This window comes from Pelodiscus sinensis, chromosome 14 (assembly GCF_052426305.1).
Source record: "Pelodiscus sinensis isolate ZL-2025 chromosome 14, ASM5242630v1, whole genome shotgun sequence".
Lineage (NCBI taxonomy): Eukaryota > Metazoa > Chordata > Testudines > Trionychidae > Pelodiscus > Pelodiscus sinensis.
In genome coordinates this window covers 37401994-37423013 of record NC_143065.1, presented here as the reverse complement: position 1 = coordinate 37423013, position 21020 = coordinate 37401994, and the positions used below count along the sequence as shown (strand labels likewise).

Genomic DNA, 21020 nt, shown 5'->3' with positions numbered 1-21020 from the left:
TAAGGAGCCAGAGCAGTATGTGAGAACCGTATGCAGTGCCTGCTTGCTTTTATAGTCATTTCTAACTATTACTTTTCATTTTAAGGATCAAATCCTCAGCTGGTGTGAATCAGTGGCACTTCATTGACGGGAGCGGAGACACACTGATTTACATCAGCCGAGGAGCTGGCTCAGACATTTTTATGAGAACAAAAAGTACAACAAAATGAAATTATCACTGTTTTTGTTTTTAGTGTAAAATGTGGTTTTGTCTGTTTCCAGAGTAACCCTGTATGCTCAAAATAGAAATGTGAATGCCAATATAGCTTTATACTTCTTTAATAGATAATCTATCTATCTATCTATCTATCTATCTATCTATCTATCTATCTATCTATCTATCTATCTATCTATCTATCATAAAAAATGCATTTGCCACACAAAAGCGCAAGGCTGATACCTACCTGTAAACTCTTGTTGATACTGTTGTTGTAGAATCTATGTGATGTCATGACCTTGTTTACCAGTTTTGACTATTTAAGATGGCAGCCTGCTTTCAGCTCTGCAGCATTGCTAAGGCTGGAATGTTTGGAATCCCTCTAATGCAGTAGGCCTCCCATTCTAAATTTACTCTCCTTATGGTTATATGGTACCTCCTCTGTGGCTGCAGTGAGAGGCCCCTTTTTTATGACTCTTTTTTTCCCCTTTGGCTTGTAACCCTTTGTGTGCATTGCCCATTTAAAAAACATTCAGCTTTGGCTGATACAATGTACTCTTTTGTTGTTGCTGCTGCATAGGATCAAACTCTGAAATGAAATCCTGTAATTTAAATTGGTTTTATAAAGCTGCCCTTGGAAATTCAAGATCTTGGTGTCCTGAGCTGCCGAAAGGGGCCTCAACTCCAAGGCATCCGCAGGAAAACATTGCTTTAAAAGGAAAGCAGAAAAGTTAAACTCTTCTGAAACTGGCGATTAGATTTTTAAAAAACCATTATCACTTCCTATTACTGTAGCCAGCAGTAATTATTTGCTGTGAATAAAATACTCCGACTAATTAGGACTTATGCAGCTCTTTTATATTTGTGCGTTTGAAAGTACTTTACGAAGGAGAGTATGATTTCTCCCCTCCTCTCCTTATGCACATGGGAAGATCGAAGTGCACAGAGGTTAAAGTGAAAACCGAGACTAACCTGATGGCTTCCCCTCTACATGCTTTTGGCAGCTAGACTTCCAGATCTTTGAAGATGGGATTTTCAGAAGTGTCTAAGTGAGTTAGGAGCACAAGTCTTGTTGATTTTCAAAGGAACATGTGTTCCTGATTGCTGTGGGTACTTTTGAAAGTCACACCCTAAAGCAAAGAGAGAAATGGACAGAATCATTGAACAAATTATTTGAGGAGAAAAAAAGTGATTCTTCTAAAGGGCTGATAAAATATTAACCAGCATAAGATTTTAATTTTTGGCTTGTATCATTAACGTGGTTGCTTGATCACATAAAAGGAATCTATTTGGAGAATTAATATAGACCTACTAGGTACTGGAAAAGCTAGCTTAAAAGTACTAAGTGTTTTCTCTGTGAGGAAGGCAAAGTTATGTTTATTCTTTAAGTAGCAGGATATAGTATTTTGAGTGCTGTGCTCATGAGTTGCATATTTCAGAAGTCCCAATGTTTTGCTTTGTTTGTTAGCATACATCCAGAAAAATCAAATCCTTATGTACAGATTTAAAAAAATAATTGAAAACAACCCTACAGGACGTTCCTGTGTTTAAAAATAACTTACCAGAGCATTTTAATAATAATCCTTCATTTTGTTTCTAACATACTACATGTCCTATTTCCCTTATATGGATTGTTATTGCACAGTACGTGTGGGGGAGCCCACTAAAGCAACCTTTCTTTCTCTAAAGCTCTGGTTAGGATTTTACAATGTAAATTGACTTGATAATGTTGCAGTACTTCTTTCTTTCTCGTTTTCTCAGATGCAAACGTGACAAAAAACATTTACACATCAGCATTCAGAGATTTACTGGTCAGCATTCTGTCTCCATAGCACTGCTATCAAACTTCAGGATGTAAGATGATCGCTTGCAAAGGCTAGGAGTGAGTTTAACCCCCTTGTAAAGCAATGAACAGTGATGAATTATGGGTTTTGGTTTCTTACATTGTTTTTAGGGAATTGGGTATTGAACACTGCCAGAGTCAGAATACTGAACTAATCGTTTCATCCAGGACATCGGATCTTGTGTTCTTATTTTCATAGGGAAAGCATTTTTTCTGTTCATCATACTTTTGTAGTCCTTATTAGGGTACTATTTGCCTAACAATTGGTAATATATTATTCCTCACATTACCTTTTCAGGTAGGACAGGATTATCCTCATGTTTGCAGAATGGGACCTGAGGTCGCACAACACACTGAACCTGTGGAACTCCTTGCCAGTGTTGTGAAGGCCAAGATATAACAGGGTTCATAAAAAAAACACACTAGATACATTCATGGGTTAGCTCCATCAATGGCTATTAGCCAAGATGGACAGGGATGGCATCCCTAGCCTCTGTTTGCCAGAAATTAGGAGTAGGCAGCAGGGAATGGATCTTTTGGTGATTACCTGTTTTTTTTCTATAGACATTTGCCACTATTGGAAGACAGAATTCTAAGCTAGATGGTTTAACTCAGCTCCTTTTCTTTGCTATGGCATCTAAACTTCGCTTAAATCCTCTCCATAGTTTGCTTTGCTATATGTTTGTGTAACTTGGCACTCTGGTGGCTGCTTTTAAGGCAGGACTGGACCAGCATATCTCTCCAGGTCTCTGGGTCCATGCAGATGCAAAAGGCATGGCTGATGTAATGCTAAGAAGGGTACAAGACTCTAGGCATGTGTGATTGCAAACAAGTTTCTTCTAGCTACATACCAGTATTTAAACAGGAAGGTGACTTTTGATCAACTGGATCCCAAAGTATCATGAATATGACCAGTAGAAATTCCTATGGAAAGAGAGCGTGGTGCTGTAATTGTATACAGCAGCCCATAAAGTAACTTGTAAAAGGCCTTCCAAAAATGGCAAAAGCAATGGGGAGATATTTCCCCATTTTATTTTTAGGTAAGTATTAACAATCATGGGATGCATTTTTAAGAAAATCACTTTGATCTGTGGTCTCGCACTGTAAGCTAACAGGATGCTGAATTATTTGCTGACATTTAACAAAGTCTCCTGTTGAACTGAAGGCTACAAAAATGAGCTGTTACTGCCCTGGTTGTGATCTGCAAAAGTGAGTTTAACATCAGAAGGTAGATGCAGTTTTACTCTCTTTCGGTATGCATACATTACCCCCCTAGTTCGAACTAGGGGGGTAGTGTAGACATACCCTTACTGTTTTAGGCCATGATTCTAGAAAAGGATAGGGGTACATAAGGGTCCACCCACTCAGACCCTTTTCCAGATTCAGAGTTCTATAATGTATGTAGCTACTTTCATAACAAAAGAAATGACCTTGTGAATTATTTTATCTATAGGACACCTTTATCCAGTAGATATATTAGCAGGTAATCCTGAAGTTCTCCAAGAAGCAACTGAAGCCTACTATGAAAAGCTTCTGCAGCAAGCTTCATCTCCTCCTGAGTTTTTTTCCATTCCTTGTGGAGAGAAGGTAATGTTACATTTCCCAAGTAGAGAGTGTGTTTATATATTGGTGAAAGGCTATTTCAAGTACTAGTGATCAGAATCTGTTTGAATATAGCAAGGCTAGTGTGAAAGGATAAAAACCATTTAAAGTTTCAGATTCAGTCAATCAGATTAAATATTTTACTCTTGCAGAAAAGAGATAAACTGAAACCAAAACACTAGATCTGGAAACTGCCAAAATTTGAAGTCCAAATCTGAATTTTGTGGCTGGACCCTAATGGAATCAACATTTAATTTGGAGGGAGTCTAGGACTGGATCCAAAACCTACAGCTCTTGGCCCATCTTGTGCTGGTCAGGCTAGAGATTCGTTTTTTCTATTGTGAGTCAGCAATAAACAATGAATTTTTCTAATATGCACTGTCATGCAAGCTCTGATCAGGAATGACTGACAGATTGAATAAAAATTCTTCAGTGATAAAGCTGCAGGAACAAATCCAGCATTGACCAACAGATGGGCAGTATATGACTAGATAGGTCTTTTTCATTTCTAACTTCAGTCACGTGGACCCTTTTCTATCAATGGAAGTTTCTGTAGGACTAGCTGTGTTTATATCATTAGTCAGTGCTGAAGCAATACCACTTAGTTGAAATAATGGTTTGTGTGGAATATGATTCTTCTAAACAGTTTCTGAAAACATTTTGGAGTAATTTCTAGAAAAAGCCTGTTGATACTGGGTGGGGTAACTTTCATGTTGAATGAGAAGTAGGGGTGACTGATCTTACAGTATTCTTTTAACGCCCTCTAGTGGACCAAGATCATAACTATCTGTAAGGTTAAATACAAAGACCCACAGAGCTAAGGCTCTTATTTTGTCCTTAGTTCAACTCCTTGGACTGGGTAACACTGAATCCTTGCCTTTCTGGTGCCCTGTTAGGGGAGTAGGGGCCTTAAAACACAAAGCAGTGCTACATCTCCACAATAGGTAAAGCTAAAGAATTAAGTTTTGGCTTCAAGTCTGAAGTATCTTGGTTTTGTGGATTATAGAGACACCTTAAATATTATTTCAGGCTTAATTTTGTGTTTAATTTTGTTCTTTTGTAATCTGCACACTCAGAACAATACAATTAACAAAGGGCATAAGTAACAAGAATTTTCTAGCTGTTTCTTTCTGTCCTATAAATGCTTCACTGTATTCTGATCTTTTGTATATCAAAAATAAACTGAACACCTTCAAGAAGAAAGTAAATACATGATCTTAACCTCAGCTACTCTTACTCTGGGATAATTTATACCTAAGAATTTAGGGATGAAGATTTCTGCAATTGACTAGCCCCTAGCTAGTTTGACAAGTCCCTGAGCCTTTCACTTCTGTAGATCTAGGTTAAAACCTGTTCAGGTGATGGGACCTTGTTATTTAATATATATTATAATGTTGTCATCCCATTTTGACACATTTTTAACAGCATGTCATGGTTGGGAGTCTTTGTTCAAGAGGATTATTGCAGGTCAGGGTGGAAGTACGTTGGCATAGTTCTGTGCAAGGAAAGCTGGTCCTGCTATATGCCAGATTCATGCTAGCGCTGTTTCTCACTTCCACGAATACTAAATAATAACCCACAAATCAATATCATATAGTAGATTTGTGATTAAAAACAGTACCTAACTTCTAGTTAAGGTAGTACTCTTAGGTGTCACTGTGATGTATTTGCAGCAAGCAAAGAAAGAGATTGAATCAACAGAAAATTCCAAATTTTCCTAGGAAGGTCACAGGCACTGTGCAGTTACATTTCCTCTGTATCTTAGTGGAAGAACAAATATACTTGTCCCTAGCATTGTGACATTGATGAATGAGTGAATGCTAGTCCCAGGTGCAATGCAAGTTGTTATCTCGAATAGTCCACCTTGCTTTCATGTAGTAAGGCCTACTATATGTGCTTCTGATAATTTAAATATTTTTGCCAGCTCTACAGCATAAAAAGCCAAATGCCTGTTTTTTTAGGTTAACATTGAAGATTCCTGTATGTGTTTCCTTCCTGTGTACCGAGAAGACCCGAAATATAAAATTTTGGTGTTAACAGCTCCACAGGATAAAGAAAAAGGTCAGATTTGTGTCCATATATTTTGAAAATGGATTGAGTCTCCTTTTTGTTTTACTTCAACGATGCCCAGTGAATGTAGGCAAATTTCTAGAATGACATTCTTTAATTTCACACTGTGTTTTGAACATGAAGTAGATTTAGCTAATATGTAACAAAAACATTTTAAAAGGTAATATTTGGAGACTGTCTACTGGCTAGAATGGGAGATTGATATTCAGGTCTCTGAGTTCTATTCCCAGTTCTGCTGCTAACGGGAAGACTAAGCTTGGGTATATTTCTCTTCCTATCTCAGCATTTGTACCATGGGGATAATCAGACTTTTCTACTTAAGGAAGGCTATTGTGAAACTTTAATTAATTAATTAATGTTTGGTTTGAACTTTGAGATTCTTGAAAGACAGGAAATACAGAAATGCAAAATATTCTGATATGTTATGAAGATTGTATCTTATTAACATTCCTGTATTTTGTAATTTTCATTTGTGGTATCCACCTCCTCAATACTATGTTCAATTGCCCCATATTTGGGGGCTACCTTTTGAGAGGTAAATCCAGACATTCACTCAGGAGTTGAATTAAACTCATTTTATTGGCATATCTGTCTGCTTTATACTCTGTGCCAGCTAATGCTCTATTTATTACAAGTAATGTTGGAGTTTTCTTGTTACAGCCTTATGGTCCCCATAAATGGAGTTGGACACTTCCTTGCAGTTAGTAGTTGTAGAAATGGGTGCATACTGGCATTTCTACTGCAGAAGTCATTGGCTAGGTTATCACCAAGGCCTAGGGATTTGAATTATGATTGTAGTTTTAGTTTTTTTGTCCATCCTTCAGTGATCACTGTTCTACACAAAATGTGTGTTCCTACATGCATTCTGATTTCTTTCTATTTAACTCCATCAGTCAATAGACTGTGTGGCCACAATCCAGATGGGACTAACAACACTGATAATAAATAGCAAGTTATGATGCCATAGTCTTCAGCAGGGACTGAATCCAAGTCATTTAGCACCAAAAGCATTGTGCTGTGTTATTATAGACTAACACAACTACCCCCTGAGACTTTTAACATAAAAGAGAGCAGTTTGAGAGCACTTTTTGAGAGAAGCTACTAGAAAGAAAGAATCATGTACACCAGACCAATGAGCAAGTACATCACTCTTGCAGTCTGTGCTTTTGACTCTAACTTAGTCCATCTTCTCCCACAATACAGCAATAAGCAAAAACCACCATTGCAATTAAAAGTGCCTCTGCATATTTTATTTCTGAAGTAGGGATGTAAGCAACAAGTCAACTAGTTGACTATCCAGTAAGCATAAGCATACTGGATAGTCGAGTAGTGACTTGACTAGTCGCTCTCTCCACATTTCTGCTTCTATCAGAGAGGCAGCAAGGTGGGGGAGCAGCAGCTGGTGATGGGGGGAGCCAGCTTAAAAGCTGGTTCCCCACAGCACCCTCTCTGCAGGGAGTAGGGGAAGCTGAGGCACAACGGGGAAACTGTGTGAGCAGGGATGAAGCAGTCCCCACTTGTCGGATTTTGGCTGCTGTGTGAGTGGGAACTGCAGTTCAGCCTTGAGTCCCTACTTGCCCCGTCTCCCAGCGGCACTTCTGCTTTTGAAATGTAGCAAGAGCCCCACAGGGCTACTTTGAAGTAGGAATAAGAGATCCTCCAGAATAGGGCTTTATTCCGGAGGATCGGGCCAGTCTAGACGCTTTTTTTCCGGCTTTTCCCCAAGCCGGAAAAAAAGCGGCGGACATGTTTATTTAAATCCGCGGGGGATATTTAAATCCCCCACGGATTTCCCTATTCCCACTTTCAAAATTAGCATGCCCCTTCCGAAAAAGGGGCCAGTGTAGACGTAGCTGTACTGTATACAGAAGCATTTTAACTGTTATTTTCCAAATGCTTTTCCAGGTAGCGGGTTATTTTTATCAGCTTTTGATTTCTCCTGGTATTAAACACTCATAGTCCTCCATATTTTAAGTCTATTTTTTGTAAATTGGTGTTTTAATAAGTGCAAAGTTTAGTGCTTATTTCATTAGTGTATTTTATTTTCATATGACTGAGTGGTTTGATTTTAATGAGCCATGCCTGCTTTTAACATTTAGCCTAAATAGTTAGCCTTTCAAAGTACTTTACAGTCAGCTTCACTAAATGCCATACATTTGACATCACTTTGTAGTTTCCCTTAGTCTTCAATAATATTACAGTATGGTCATGATATGTATTAGGGTGCAGGGATTTAGATTCTGGTCTCTGTATCTAAACAAGATCAGAAGTGGATGTCATGAGGTGGAGAGAAATATTGAAGCTGCTTTTCCACAAAACATCCTTCTCAGTCTTTATCTGGGTTGGAGGTATTTGTTTATTTGAAATGGACTTGCCGTTCTGGTATGTTGCCACAAACATTTTTATGAGAATGTAAATTGTGTTGCAAGGACTTCTAGAGCATGATATGGGTGATGAATATCTTTACCATCCAAAATAAACAAGTATATACTGTTGTGTATGTTAAATACTGAATGTTCTGTCCTTGCTAGAAAGATTTTTCAGTGATCGTGATTTCTAGTAATTGCCAGATGCCTCAGAAATGTGTAATAGGTTATTCACAACAAATCACTGAAAATAATTTAATTGTAGTGGGAAAACATAATTTGGTTGTAAGAAAATTATTCTTGGTACTTATGTGTTCCCCATTACCAGTATCTCAGTGTGCATCACTATCTTTAATGTATTTATCCTGACAGCACTACTGAGGTAGGGAAGTACAGTAAAACTCCATTAGTCCGGCATCCAATGCTCCGGGACTCCTGATGGTCCGGCACCATCAGGAACCCGGAAGTGCTGGGGCAGCCGGACAGGCTTCCCCCATTCAGCTGCAGCTGAAACTGACCAGCAGCTGAATCAGGGAAGCTGGGAGCAGAGCAGCTGGGGTGCTGCCGGGTTGGACTCGTAGCGCTGCCCCTCGGGGCTGCGGGACCAACCCGGCAGCACCCCAGCTGCTCTTGGGGATGCCTGGGGCAGAGCAGATGGAGTGCTGGGTTGGTCCCGCAGCGCCAAAGGAGGGCGCTGTGGGACCAACCCGGCAGGACCCCAGCTGCTCTGCCCCAGGGGTCCCCGATTCAGCTGCTGCTGAAACAGATCAGCGGCTGATTCCAGGAAGCCTGGGGCAGAGCAGCTCTGCCCCGGGCTTCCTGGAATCAGCCGCTGATCTGTTTCAGCAGCGGCTTAATCGGGGACCCTTGGGGCAGAGCAGCTGGGGTCCTGCCGGGTTGGTCCCGCAGCGCCCTCCTTTGGTGCTGTGGGGGGGCCAACCCGGCAGCACTCCAGCTGCTCTGTCCCAGGCGTCCCCAAGAGCAGCTGGAGTGCTGCTGGGTTGGTGCCGTAGCGCCGCCTCTTGGCGCTGCGGGACCAACCCGGCAGCACCCCAGCTGCTCTATTGCAGGCATCCCCGATTCATCTGCTGCTGAAACTGACCAGCAGCGGCTGAATCAGGGACGCCTGGGGCAGAACCAGACTATCGTAAGGGGGAGCTATGATGGGTCTGGGGTGGCACCCCTCCCACCCCACTCCAGACCCCTCATAGCCCCCCCCTTCTGATAGTCCGGAACCCCCTGGGTCCTAAAAGTGCCGGATTATCGGAAGTTTACTGTACTATTAATCTTAGCTTTCTGAGAACGGAAGCACAAGGGGATTAAAAAGACTTGCTACAGGTCACACAGGAAGTATGTACTAACAGAATCTTGCTCTTCCAAATCAAAAACAATTTTGGAGATAGCTATACAACAGGGAAAAGATTAGATAAAGGAGAACTTGGTCTTCTGAAACTTACCTGCATTCAAAATGATTTCGACAAAATTATTTCCAAGACAAGAATGAGAGTTCGGGGAAACATGCATAGGTTAAACTGTGAACTGGATATTTACTTTAAAATGATAATTTTAGAAGAAAGTGCATACATTTGCATGGAATTTGGGGAAGTGTTTTTCCTTAAGGAAGGCATTTGTGTAGACAAAGTAGCCGAAGTAATAAGATATGACAGTTGCTATGTCAACTACTGTATCCACCCAACCCCTTAAATTATTGAATAGCGCAGTAAATGTTCCATAAAAGTCAAGTAGTTCCTTGGAATGTGCTTATGCATTTCCCTATTTTCACCAACGTTTTTTCCAATTTTTTCTGATCATCACACTGTGTGTGAGGAGTGAGGATGGTGATGTAGATTTCATTCCAAATCTGTTTTGGGATTAACCTCATGCAGCTCCCAGTGAAGTCAGAGTACGGCCCTTTATATCCCTTTGTCTGACTCTGCTGTCTTTGGTAGCTAGACATGAATATGTAGTGGAGCAGTGACTACTTGCATTGGAAAGTGGAGTAAAAGAATTGAGGGAACAGATTGAATCCATCATAGAAAATGTATGAAAACCCTGTGCCCATACGTTCATAATATTTAATTAATAGGATGTGGTGTTATAAACAGGCATCTGCAACTGCTTTTTTTTTTTTTTTTAAATTAAACTCAGCGCACAAAGTGTAACGTGTTTTGGCATGTACCTTAATAGTTTATTCAACAAATAGGTTAACTAAGCAATGATCCTGGACTGAAAGCCCACTGTGAGCTAGTAAAGATTGAAGTAAAAAGAGAAACTAACATAAGCACATTAGAAACATTTGTTATAACTTGGAGCTAAAACAGGTAAACGAGGACACTCACCTTAAAACCTTTTCACTTGCTTGTCAATAAATTTGTCCTTGACTGAGAGGATTCTGCTGTTTGTTGGTAGGATGGTTTAGAGCAGGAGTGGGGAACCATTTTTGAGTCAAAGGCCGCTGACCCGCAGAAAAATCAGTCAGGGGCTGCATACAAGTGAGAAGCAAAAAACCCCAGCCAAACCCACAGTGTTGTGGCCCTCAACGGAGAAGGAAAAAGACACTCATCACAATCCCCTTGCATACCAGAGCCTGGGGGGGCCCAGACTAGTAGATATTGTGTGTTCCAGCCCTGTTGGGGGGAGGAGGAAGTTGGAGCACCAATGCTGGGGGAGGAGCCCCGAGCCTCCGTGGCCAGATCCAGGCAAGCTAGGGGCCACAGTTTTTCCACTCCTGGTTTAGAGGAACACAGTCATCCAGTGGTTAGGGTGCTAGCTTTAGGACTTGGAAACCTTCATTTAGTTTCTTAAGTGAAAAACCTTCATTTAGTTTCTTGAGTGAAAAATCAGACCCCTTTTATGTAGATATCTAACTCCAGGCAACTAGTTTTCCAAATGTTGATCTTAATTCTGATCTTCCTTTTCTTTTTCTTACCAATGAATTTGCTTGTTAGTAGTCTTTGCAGCAGCTATTTTGAGTTGACGAGTCCTTGTTTCTGATTTTAGTATTGGCAGTTTACCTTAACCAGTCCTGGTGGTCCATTGAAGATGTATTGAAGACTGCTGATTCCTCTAGAGAAGGACTTATACAGGTCTGGACAATTGTGAACCATTATTGTGAAGCATTCCAGCTGTGGGAACCATATAGTGTTCTGTGTTTCATAATATTACATATATTTTGTTTGTGCTTTTATTGTGTATACTCTTCGGGCATGACCCTGGTCTCCCTACTGCAGAGCCACCTTCACCTCTTGAATAAATATTAATTTTCCATGTCCTGTTAATGATTCATTTGCTGACTTTTCTCTCTCTCTTTCCATTTATTTCAAGGTTGCCCTCATAGCAGGTAAAGAAGCAGTCAGATAAACTGAACTATTGCATTAGCAATAACACATTAGTGCCTCTTGATTGACCATCTGTTGAGAAGATGCTCTTTGGCACCCTTTGGCACAGTGTCTTATCTAGCCATTTACAAGCTTTTGCCGTGGATTGTTTTTTAGACTTTATTTATTTTATTGAGCTGTTCTTATGTAATGTTTGTTTTATTTTATTCTTCACAATGAATACACTTGATCTGATGCAGTAATTTTGTTTTAGGAGAATAGATGGAAAGATATTACTGACTTTTAAATTAATCTATTCATAGCTTCTAAGAAGTTAATTGCACTGTGTATATAGGATTTGTATTGCCATGTGGCAAACTAGTTTGCCTTTCTTTACTTCCCTTTCCTACCCACCCCTCTGCCTCCCTGTTGAGAGTGCTTCTTGCCTTCTTTCCTCTGTCATTCTTTCCCTGAATCTATGAGGCGTTTAATCTTGCAAGGATTAATTCAACCATCTCAATATGCAACCTGATTTAATAGGTTTTGCATAGGGAACTGTCAGGGCTGTTCCCCGTTCTGGTAGCCTGAGTGCAGAAGGTGAGGGCCCACAAGAGAGCTTCAATACCTTGCCTCTACAGGCACTGGGTACAAAAAACTTCCCCCGAAAATCATAATGCACAGATTTTGGGGAATCGCCGCCACCATCAAGTGCTTTTTGATCCCTAAAAACCGGGGGTGAACGCTTGAAATCAACCCTAGAGTTACCCCAAGCTCTTTTGCCTCAAAAGAGCTTTAAAAAAGAAAAGAGAAAAACAAGCTGCAGTGTCTGGTAGCTGATCCCTCAGTCAGAGGCATGCAGATGCACACAAACAGACCTTCCAGGATACAAGAATCAAATCATTACTTTTTAAAAAAGTGATTTTTTATTACAAAAAAAAAGGTAAACTTGAAAAAGCATACTTGGTTGCTAAATGTTACAGAGCAGTTAAGGAAAACAAATTAAAACACAGAGAAACGTCTCAACACAAAGCTTAGATGGTGGTAAATGGGTAGGAGAGGCATAGAATCACAAAGAGCAGTTCATACCAAACCACAGAATAAAGAAAAATTATCCTGAATGTGACTGGATTCACTTTTCCCTTTGCTTACTTCCAGCTTTCTCTTTGCTCAGTCCACTCCCATGCTTTGAATTCCTTGGAGACACAGTAGGCCTATCTGGTTTTAAATCATACTGGCTACGTCTACACTGCAGGCTTTTTGCACAAGAACTGTTTTGCGCAGTAGTTTCTGCGCAAAAATTCTTGTACAAGAGTGCATTCACACTACCATGTGCTTTTACACAAGAGATGTGCTTTTGCGCAAGAGCGTCCATGGCAATGTGGGTGCTCTCTTGCTCAAGAAAGCTCTGATGGCCATTTTAGCCATAGGGGTTTCTTGTGAAAGAAACTCCTGTTGCCCGTCCACACTGCCTTGTTGTGCAAGAGGGCTTATTCCTTGTGGGGAGAGAAATAACTCTTGTGCAAGAAGCCCTACTTTCTGACGCTTTACTATAAATTTACTTGCTCAAGAACACACGTGCCGTGTAGATGCTCTGCAAGATCCACGGCTGTTCTTGCGCAAAAAGCCTGCAGTATAGATGTAGCCACTGTGCCTCTCAACTCCTGATTTATCTCTCCCACACAAAGAAAGTAGGCACAGAACCTATATCCAATTCAAATTTCAACCCTCTATCTCGATTGGTTCTCCCAGGCCCCTGGCCATCACCTTTGCTAGCTACCTGAGCCTAACTCCTTAGTCACCAGGTGCTGGTCAGCATTCCTCTAGGCCATTACAAACTAAGTGGGGGGAAGAGGGTTGAGGAGTAAACCCATCTCCCAACCTGCAGGTACGCTTTTGGTAGTACTGGCTCTACGCAGCTGTTTCTCAAGTTTCTTCTGTAGCAGTGGAGGATCACAAAAGGATTTTGGCCCCTTGAGTTCTTTTAATGTATTTTGGGTCATTTTATCATTTGGCATATGTTCACGGTGACATGCAGTACCATCAAACTCCAGTCAATAGAAACAGGGTAACATACATAGTCTCCTTTTAGTACACTTCCAAGTGTGGGTAATTCAGAACACTCCAATTCTATATCCAGCTAAGTCACTGGTTTACTGTGACCATGGGCAAGTCATTTCACCTCCCCGTGCTTCAATTTCCCCATCTGTAAAAGTGTACTTTGCAGGGGGATTGGCAGGATTTATAAATGGACAGTGATGTCCAAAGGCAATTATAATTTCTTCTTATACTATGTTTAATCTTGAGAAAAGAAAGACTGCAGGGGGAGAGACATAGTAACAGTCATCAGCTATATTAAGGGCTGTTGTGAAGAGGGTGGGTTATTCTCCATGGCCACTGAAAAATCAGACAAGAAGTAATGACTTAATCTGAAGCAAGGGAGTGTTAGGTTAAGTATTAGAAAAATCTCTGCTATAAAGGGTAGTTACGATATGGAATAAGTTTCCAAGGGAAGTAGTGGAATCCTCATCATCGGCGCTTTTTAAGAACTAGTTAGACAGACATCTGTCAGCGATGGTGTAGGTTGACTTGGTCCTGCCTCAGCAAGGGGCTGGACTTGATGACTTCTTGATGTCCCTTTGAGCCCTACCTTTCTATTATTTGAACTGGTTGATGAGGAATTTTTGTCCCAGATGAGTGGTATACATTCATCACCCTCTTAAAAAACAAGACAAAACGAAAATTTTCTTTGGAAGGCAAAATCCCTTGAGTCTCTTCGTTTTTTTCTCTGTTTTTTCTCTAAGGTCCAAACATTTGGAGAAAGGATTGTCCTCTTTGTTCTCAACTACATTATTTTTGGACTGTTAGAAAGGAGTTCAGCTAATGATACATTCTTTGTATCTCATTCCGCCAAGGAGTCTGCCAAAATATTCTGGAGGAATGGAGATGCTGTTGCTTTTTACACAGCCAAAATGAAAGGTAAGAGAAACATTTCCATCAGTTCAATATCCCCAGAAATGTAGTCTCCCCTTTAATGTAAATAATTCTGTGTGCCCATTTAAATTTTTAGATAGAAATTACTTGCATACCATTGAAGAGAATGAATCAGAGAATTTGGCAGTTGTAGAATTTGGCAGTTATTCATATTCCTTCCATTAAAACCCAATGGGTCCAAATTCTATTCTCGGTTATACTGCCTGCATGATCTGGACTGTTTGGAAAGCTGTGCCCATTCAAATTCCATCCATTTCCAATTGTTCTTCATGTCTTTCTTGGCTTGGCAGACCACACCCAAGCTCTAGCTGGCTGGAGCCTTAGGTTTCTGACTGGCTGCCAAATGGGTCTTCCTTACAGCAGCCTTTTTTACAGCCTGTAATCTTCTGAGCTTCACCTTTAACTGAAGCCTTCTGCTGTCCTTTATAAGTTATTACCTGATCCAACTCAGATGTGTCTATTTAGTTATCAAGGATGACTAACTCCAGGCCCTCCAAGTCCTTAAGGGGCTTCACTCTGTTAAAGTGCTGAAAGAGGCTGTTGCCTGTCAGTGCCTCCTTAAGGAAATGGAGACTTGAAGTTGGGAGGTCAGAATATGGTAACCAGTTCTGGTATTCATATCCTAAAAAGAAAGCTGAAAATAGAATCAAAGACATTCAGGGCTGGAAGGGACTTCAAGAAGTCTTCAAGCCCAGCACCCTTCTCTGAGGCAGGACCAAGTAAACCTAGATTATGCCTGACAGGTGTTTGTCTGCTCTATTCAAAAACTGCAGTGATGAGGATTTCACAGTCTTCCTTAGAAGTCTATCTCAGTGCTTAACTACACTTAGAATTAGAACATTTTCCTCCTATTTATCCTAAATCTCCCTTGTAGTGAGTGAAGAAAAGAACTGCAAGAATGAATCAAGGGCAGGAAAAAATTCTGTGCAGTGAGAAACTTAAAAGCTCAATCTGTTTGGTATAACAAAAAGAAGATCAAGGTGGAACTTGATCACAGAGTAGAAGTAATTTCACAGGTTGCGTCTACACAGCACCCTTAGCTCGAAATAACAAATTGCATAGCAAATTGTGTAGCTTATTTCAAGTGTATTTCAAAATAGCTTATTTTGTAGTTTGGTGCTGTCTACACAGCACCAAATTTTGAAATAAACCGCTATTCTGAAATGTACCTTAATCATGGTGGAACAAGATTTACAGGGAAGTCCGAATAGCGTGCCCGTTATATCAAAAGATATTTCAAAATAATGAGCGTGCTGTCAAACTTTCTGGGTGTCTGGCTGGTGAGTCTTGCCCACATGCTCAGGTTTCAGCTGATCGCCATATTTGGTGTCGGGAAGGAATTTTCCTCCAGGGTAGATTGGTAGAGGCCCTGGAGGTTTTTCGCCTTCCTCTGTAGCATGGGGTACAGATCACAGCTGGAGGATTCTCTGCATCTTGGGGTCTTCAAAGTATTTGAAGGCTTCAATATCTGAGATATAGGTGAGAGGATTATTCTAGGAGGGGGTGGGTGAGATTCTGTGGCCTGCACTGTGCAGGGGGTCAGACTAGATGATCATAATGGTCCCTTCTGACCTTAAAGTCTATGAGTCTATGAGTAAAATGGGAAATAGCTATTTTGGGATACCAGAAGTATCCTGAAATAGTGCTGCGGTGTAGACGTACCCATAGGAAAAAAATACTAGGGCACTAATGGTTAAAGGGCTTTAATCTAGGAGAGAAAGGTATAACTAGAACCAGTGTTGAAAATTAAAGCTAGACAAATTCACATTAGGCACAGATTTTAAACAGCGAGGGTAATGAACCATTGGGTAATGAACCACTACCTAGGGCAGTGGCTCCAAACCTTTTCGAGCATACGGACCCCTTTTCAATCTATTCAAATTTTACAGACCCTCTCATTCAGCTGTGCCTGCAGCCTGAATGTTCCTCAGCCCGTGCTGCTTCCTGAGCTGCCGGAAGCAACACAGGTTGAAGAACGTGCTGGCTGCAAGAGACTCCGTACATTTATTTTAATTTCTATTTTAAACTTTCTGTAGACCCCCTATAGTACCGTCGCAAACCACCAGGGGTCGGTAGACTACAGGATGGGAAACACTGATCTAGGCAAGTGGTAGACTCTCTATCTGTCTTCAGATGAAGACTGGATGTCTTTCTGGAAGATAGTCTTTAGTCAAACATAAATTATTAGGTTCAGTATCTGGTTAATTCAGTTGCTTCTGATAGACAAGATGTCAGGCTAGACCATACAGTCCTTTGTGGGTTGAAAAACATCTAGGACTTGAGAAGTCTAATATAAGTTGAGGCCCATTGCGCTGATTTAAAGATATCTACTCTGTGACTATTTGTACCAGGGTAAGCCACAATTGCTAAATCACTAAACTGGTGACAGAAAAGAACAATGTGGAGAACGTCTCACTGGAATGTGTATCTTAGTGGTGTTAATTACTGTTAAAACGTGTCAGTTACTTGTTCCTAAGATAATGCGAATCAACACTAAAATTCATAAGGGCTCTCTCAGGAGATGTTTGGACTTTTGTGCTCAAATGAAGTTGCAAAATAGGTTCAGAGAAATTGGTGAGGGAACCTCTTTCTGGAGGTGAATTGTGTTGCCTAAGGGCAATTGGTCAGCACAGTCCCAAAAGCAGGAGGTGAATGCTGGGAAGGAGGCAGACAATAGATTAAAGTTGCCCTCCTCTGGCAGCCCTTCTAAGGGATGAAGCATTAGGAGTCCTGCCCTGTGCAGTGCTGAACTCCTTCCTTGTGCTGATGTGTAGTTGGCACTCTTGTGTGCTGTCAGTGGTAATCACATATCAGGTGATTAAGGAATCCTGGATGTGTCTATGAATACAGTGTGCTGAACTGTATCAGAATTTGCAAACACTTAGTTACAACTATACGTTTCCCTCTTAAGTCTTTAAATATTTTGGAGCAAAGCTTTTGGAGAGACACATTCGATTTGTAATGATTCATGCTTCAGAAAAATAAGTTTTCATACTAGTCTGTTGTGGGTGGAATATTAGACAACTTGAATCTATTTCTGGGTAAACAGTTTTGATTTTAAACCAGGTTCACACATTAAATACAAAAGCTTAAAGTCCAGACTTGCCAACATTTGGATCTTGTTGCCAGTGTTTTCCTCTCTGGGCAGCCGTTTTGGTTTTTGGTTTTTTTGTTTGTTTGAGGGGTAGCTGTGTTAGTCTGTTTCAGCAAAACCAATGAGGAGTCCTTTGGGACCTTAAAGACTAACAAATTTATTGTGCTGGAAGACACTTTGTCAGATGCATGAAATGGAAACTTCATTTTGGCAGGGATATATACACATGCAAAGATGGTGTGTTACATGACTATGCAGGGGATAAGGATGTAAGAGTTTAACCATTTAACTGAAAAGTTGATGCTTATTAGTTGCTGTTAATGGCTAAACTCAACTGCTGGGACCCTCCAGTGGCAGGAATGGCTGGGGTGATGGGGCCAGCTGCCAGGAGCTCGCTGACAGCTGGGAAACCACTGCGGTGGGTCGGGCAGCCTGGAGCCTGCCAGCAGTCGAGAGCCTGCCAGCAGCAGAGCTGATGGCTGGGAGCCTTCCAGCAGCAGGGCCAGTGGCAGGGAGCCTAGGAGAGGAGCAAACCAGGAGTGAGGGATGTCACCTGAGAGTCCAGGGTTAGTGGCAACACTCAAGGATCCTTCCCTCCATACCTCTACATCCCTGAAAACGTTTAACCCTGTAACATAGAATTTTGGTCAGTTACATGGTTAATTTTTTAAAATTTTTTTTATATTGCTAGCAGAGGAATAGTGCTATTGAGAGGTAAATTCAAACTGTGTGAATGTGGCCCATTCCCAACATTTGATGAGAATATCAATTACCACAGACGTTTTCAAAGGTCCTTTTGGGAAGTTTGAAACTGCTGTTCATTTCCCTCTTTGCTTATCATGTAAAGCTCACTTGGAGTGTGTGGCTTGAAAGTAATCTTACGCTCTGTGTTGTACCAAATAAAAGCAAGCAGGATCTTATGAGGGGGATAAGGCAAAAAGCCACATTTATTGTAAAGATAATAATAAAATAATAAAGAAAAGATAGAAGCAAACAACGTTGTTTAACTACTTAACCCTTATACATATAAATAAACATTCATTCATCCATTCATTCAGGTTCTGTGTATTTGTTATATTTACCAGCCTGGAAGTTGCTTGTGACAGAATACTGGCCAGGTATTCTGTACACAAGTGATGGTAGTGGGGAGCGAAGTCCTGATCAGATGCGCATCTGAAGCTCCTAGTAGGCTGGCAGCAGAACCTTGGACTCTGATTCCATAGTTTTTTAGTCCAGTTCTTATAGGAATTTCTTCCCATGCTAGTCTATGGAAATTGCTGCATCATGCTGATGTCTCCAGGGTGGCTGCCAGGTGCTCGTCAGTGATCTCATCGGGTGGACCTCCAGTACTTGGTTTTCTCCACTTGACACCTTTTGGTTGCACTGGCACCTGACGCCTTCTTCAGCCCTTTGTTGCTGTATTCTCAGGCTGGCACCTCTCAGAACCATTCACTCATCATCCAAGCACTCTCTCTCTTACATCCATTCCTTAATTAATGTTTCCCATACAATATTTTTGTATAATAATAACGTTACATATATCAGAGTTGTAGTTACAAAAAATTTCTGGGTGGTATTGCTTAAAACATTCTCTGAGTGCTGAGTAAAGTTACAATGTTTTAAAGAGAACGGGTCAATTATGTAACAATGCCCTTAGTCAATTACAGGGCTTGGCTCCTATCGCAGAGTTAGTGGCTTGACAATGCATTGTTACAGTGTATCTCTGCAATGTCAATTTCAAGCAGCCCCTTGCAAAAGCTTGAGCATGCCCTGGGGCACAGAGTGGGGGCTGTTTCTGGCTACATAGGATTATATTCTTAATAGTTCTAAGTTACATGACCTAATACATTATATTCTAAAGGGGCAATAATAATAATAAATCTAAACATTTAACAATCTTAACTAATAATAAGAATAAGAATAAGAATTAATAATCAATCTAAACACTTTAAGTTGTGGGGAACAAATTATAGGGAGTCACTTCCATTTGGGGGAATCACATTTTTAATACATTGATATGTTATCCCTACATCTGAAGTTCTGTAACTGTGTCATACTAAACGTGCTTTTGTTGATTTGATGCTCTGTCTCACAGCTAGGAAGGGACTCTGGATTTAGTAGGCCCAAACCAAGCCCAGATAGCTTCTTTTGTTACAGTCTTGAGTAGTGTATTTTATATATCAGATATTCTCTATGTAAGAAATTCCATAATGCCAGATCTCCTTCCATAGCTCCTGGCCTCATGATGAATTTGTTTTAGGGCCCTGCCCGGTAATCCAAACTGCATTTCCATTCTCTAACTTGGCCCTTAGCCATTACTTTTTGCCCGCCACTAAAATTTAGACTCGCCTCCTCCTTCTGTACTCATCTTTCTCTGTGTCTCATCTGTGAACCTTCCATTAGCTACAATATGACAAGATCAGAAATCATGGTTCAGTGGAGCTATATATGGCAAAGCAGCCTTTGTAGGGCATGGACAGTTAAAAGCACAGGGCTGGGTAGATGGGAGGAGTCTTTTTCTGTTTTTTATTGCAAACTTACAGCATATCTTTGTCCAAGTCACATTTTCACATGGAAGTCAGTGACTCAAGTTTAGCTCAGGTTGCCGATGTCTGAAACTTGTTCCCATGCACCATCTCCTAGGTGGCCTGAGTTTGGTGGTAGTCCCGTTCTTAATAGATGTATAGGCACATCACAGCTATTTGGATCTCTTGAGAAAGGGAAGAGAGACTGAATGCCTATGTTGCTCCTAGAGATAGTTCCTTCAGGTCAGGTTTGAGACACACTGGCAAGGCAGTGTGGGAAATGTCTAGTGATACTGACCATGCTGTACCTAATGAATAGATAAACACAAGACTTCATTCTCCAAGATCTTGAACCTGTCATCTTTCATGACCATTAAATGTGCTATATTCACAACTGCACAGCTCACCAACCTAACCTCTATGGTATGTGCCTATTTCTGTTTAGTGGGAGGCATGTGGCGTTTATCACTGGGTACCCTGGCAAATGATGGGATGTACCAGGGCAGTAATGTATGTTCATGACACATTTTGCTGTGTGCCAGGTCAAACACTCCCTCCCTCCCCCAGTTTGATCTGTGTCAGAGACTTCTAGATTCTGCTCTCCATATTGGCAGTTAAAGAGTTTAAACCCTACTTTTTAAAAAAAGAAAAGAACATTTTTTCCTGTCCTTTTAAATTCTGTCACTGAAACTGCAGTGCTTTAGTCTGTGCATCCTATGTTTGCAGGGCAACGGGTATTAGTTGGAATATTTTACAGGAGACAAAACAAAGCTCTTCCCATTGAGCGGCTTTGGTGCAGAGAACTTTTTGTTTCTTTGCCATTTTTCTTTCATGATTTTCATGGTTTGCTTTCCAATTTCAACCTGTTAAAAACACATGGTTTTTTTTAATGAATTAATAATGACAGTGCCTGGCACTGCTATTAGATCATGTAATTCGATGAAACTCCATGGGAGATTCATGAAAAGGCAGTGAGAGCTAGTGGACAGACAACTCGAGTTTCAGGAGACCTGCAT

The 21020-nt window shown here is 40.8% G+C and overlaps 2 protein-coding genes across 12 annotated transcripts in view; one reads left to right on the top strand and one right to left on the bottom strand.

Annotated features, from left to right (window-relative positions):
- The window catches only part of PGPEP1L (pyroglutamyl-peptidase I like), a 75996-nt gene extending 75431 nt beyond the window's left edge, over positions 1-565 (bottom strand). Inside the window, exon 1 of one of the 2 annotated variants that reach the window (XM_075896985.2) lies at positions 444-565. The gene's annotated coding sequence lies outside the window, so the exon portion shown is untranslated. The remainder of the gene's footprint in view (positions 1-443) is intronic. The other variant, XM_025187800.3, reaches the window with a different exon arrangement.
- The window catches only part of FAM169B (Protein), a 66004-nt gene that overhangs the window by 24803 nt on the left and 20181 nt on the right, over positions 1-21020 (top strand). For 4 of the 10 annotated variants that reach the window (XM_075896979.2, XM_075896980.2, XM_075896971.2 and 1 more), the window contains exons 2-5: positions 3493-3626; positions 5603-5702; positions 11078-11163; positions 14196-14370. In XM_075896979.2, the coding sequence (XP_075753094.2) occupies positions 5624-5702; positions 11078-11163; positions 14196-14370 (340 nt within the window). In that variant the 5' untranslated portion in view covers positions 3493-3626; positions 5603-5623. Of the gene's footprint in view, positions 1-536; positions 1246-1957; positions 2079-3492; positions 3627-5602; positions 5703-11077; positions 11164-14195; positions 14371-21020 lie in introns of those variants that run through there. The other 6 variants (XM_075896975.2, XM_075896977.2, XM_075896976.2 and 3 more) reach the window with 4 other exon arrangements.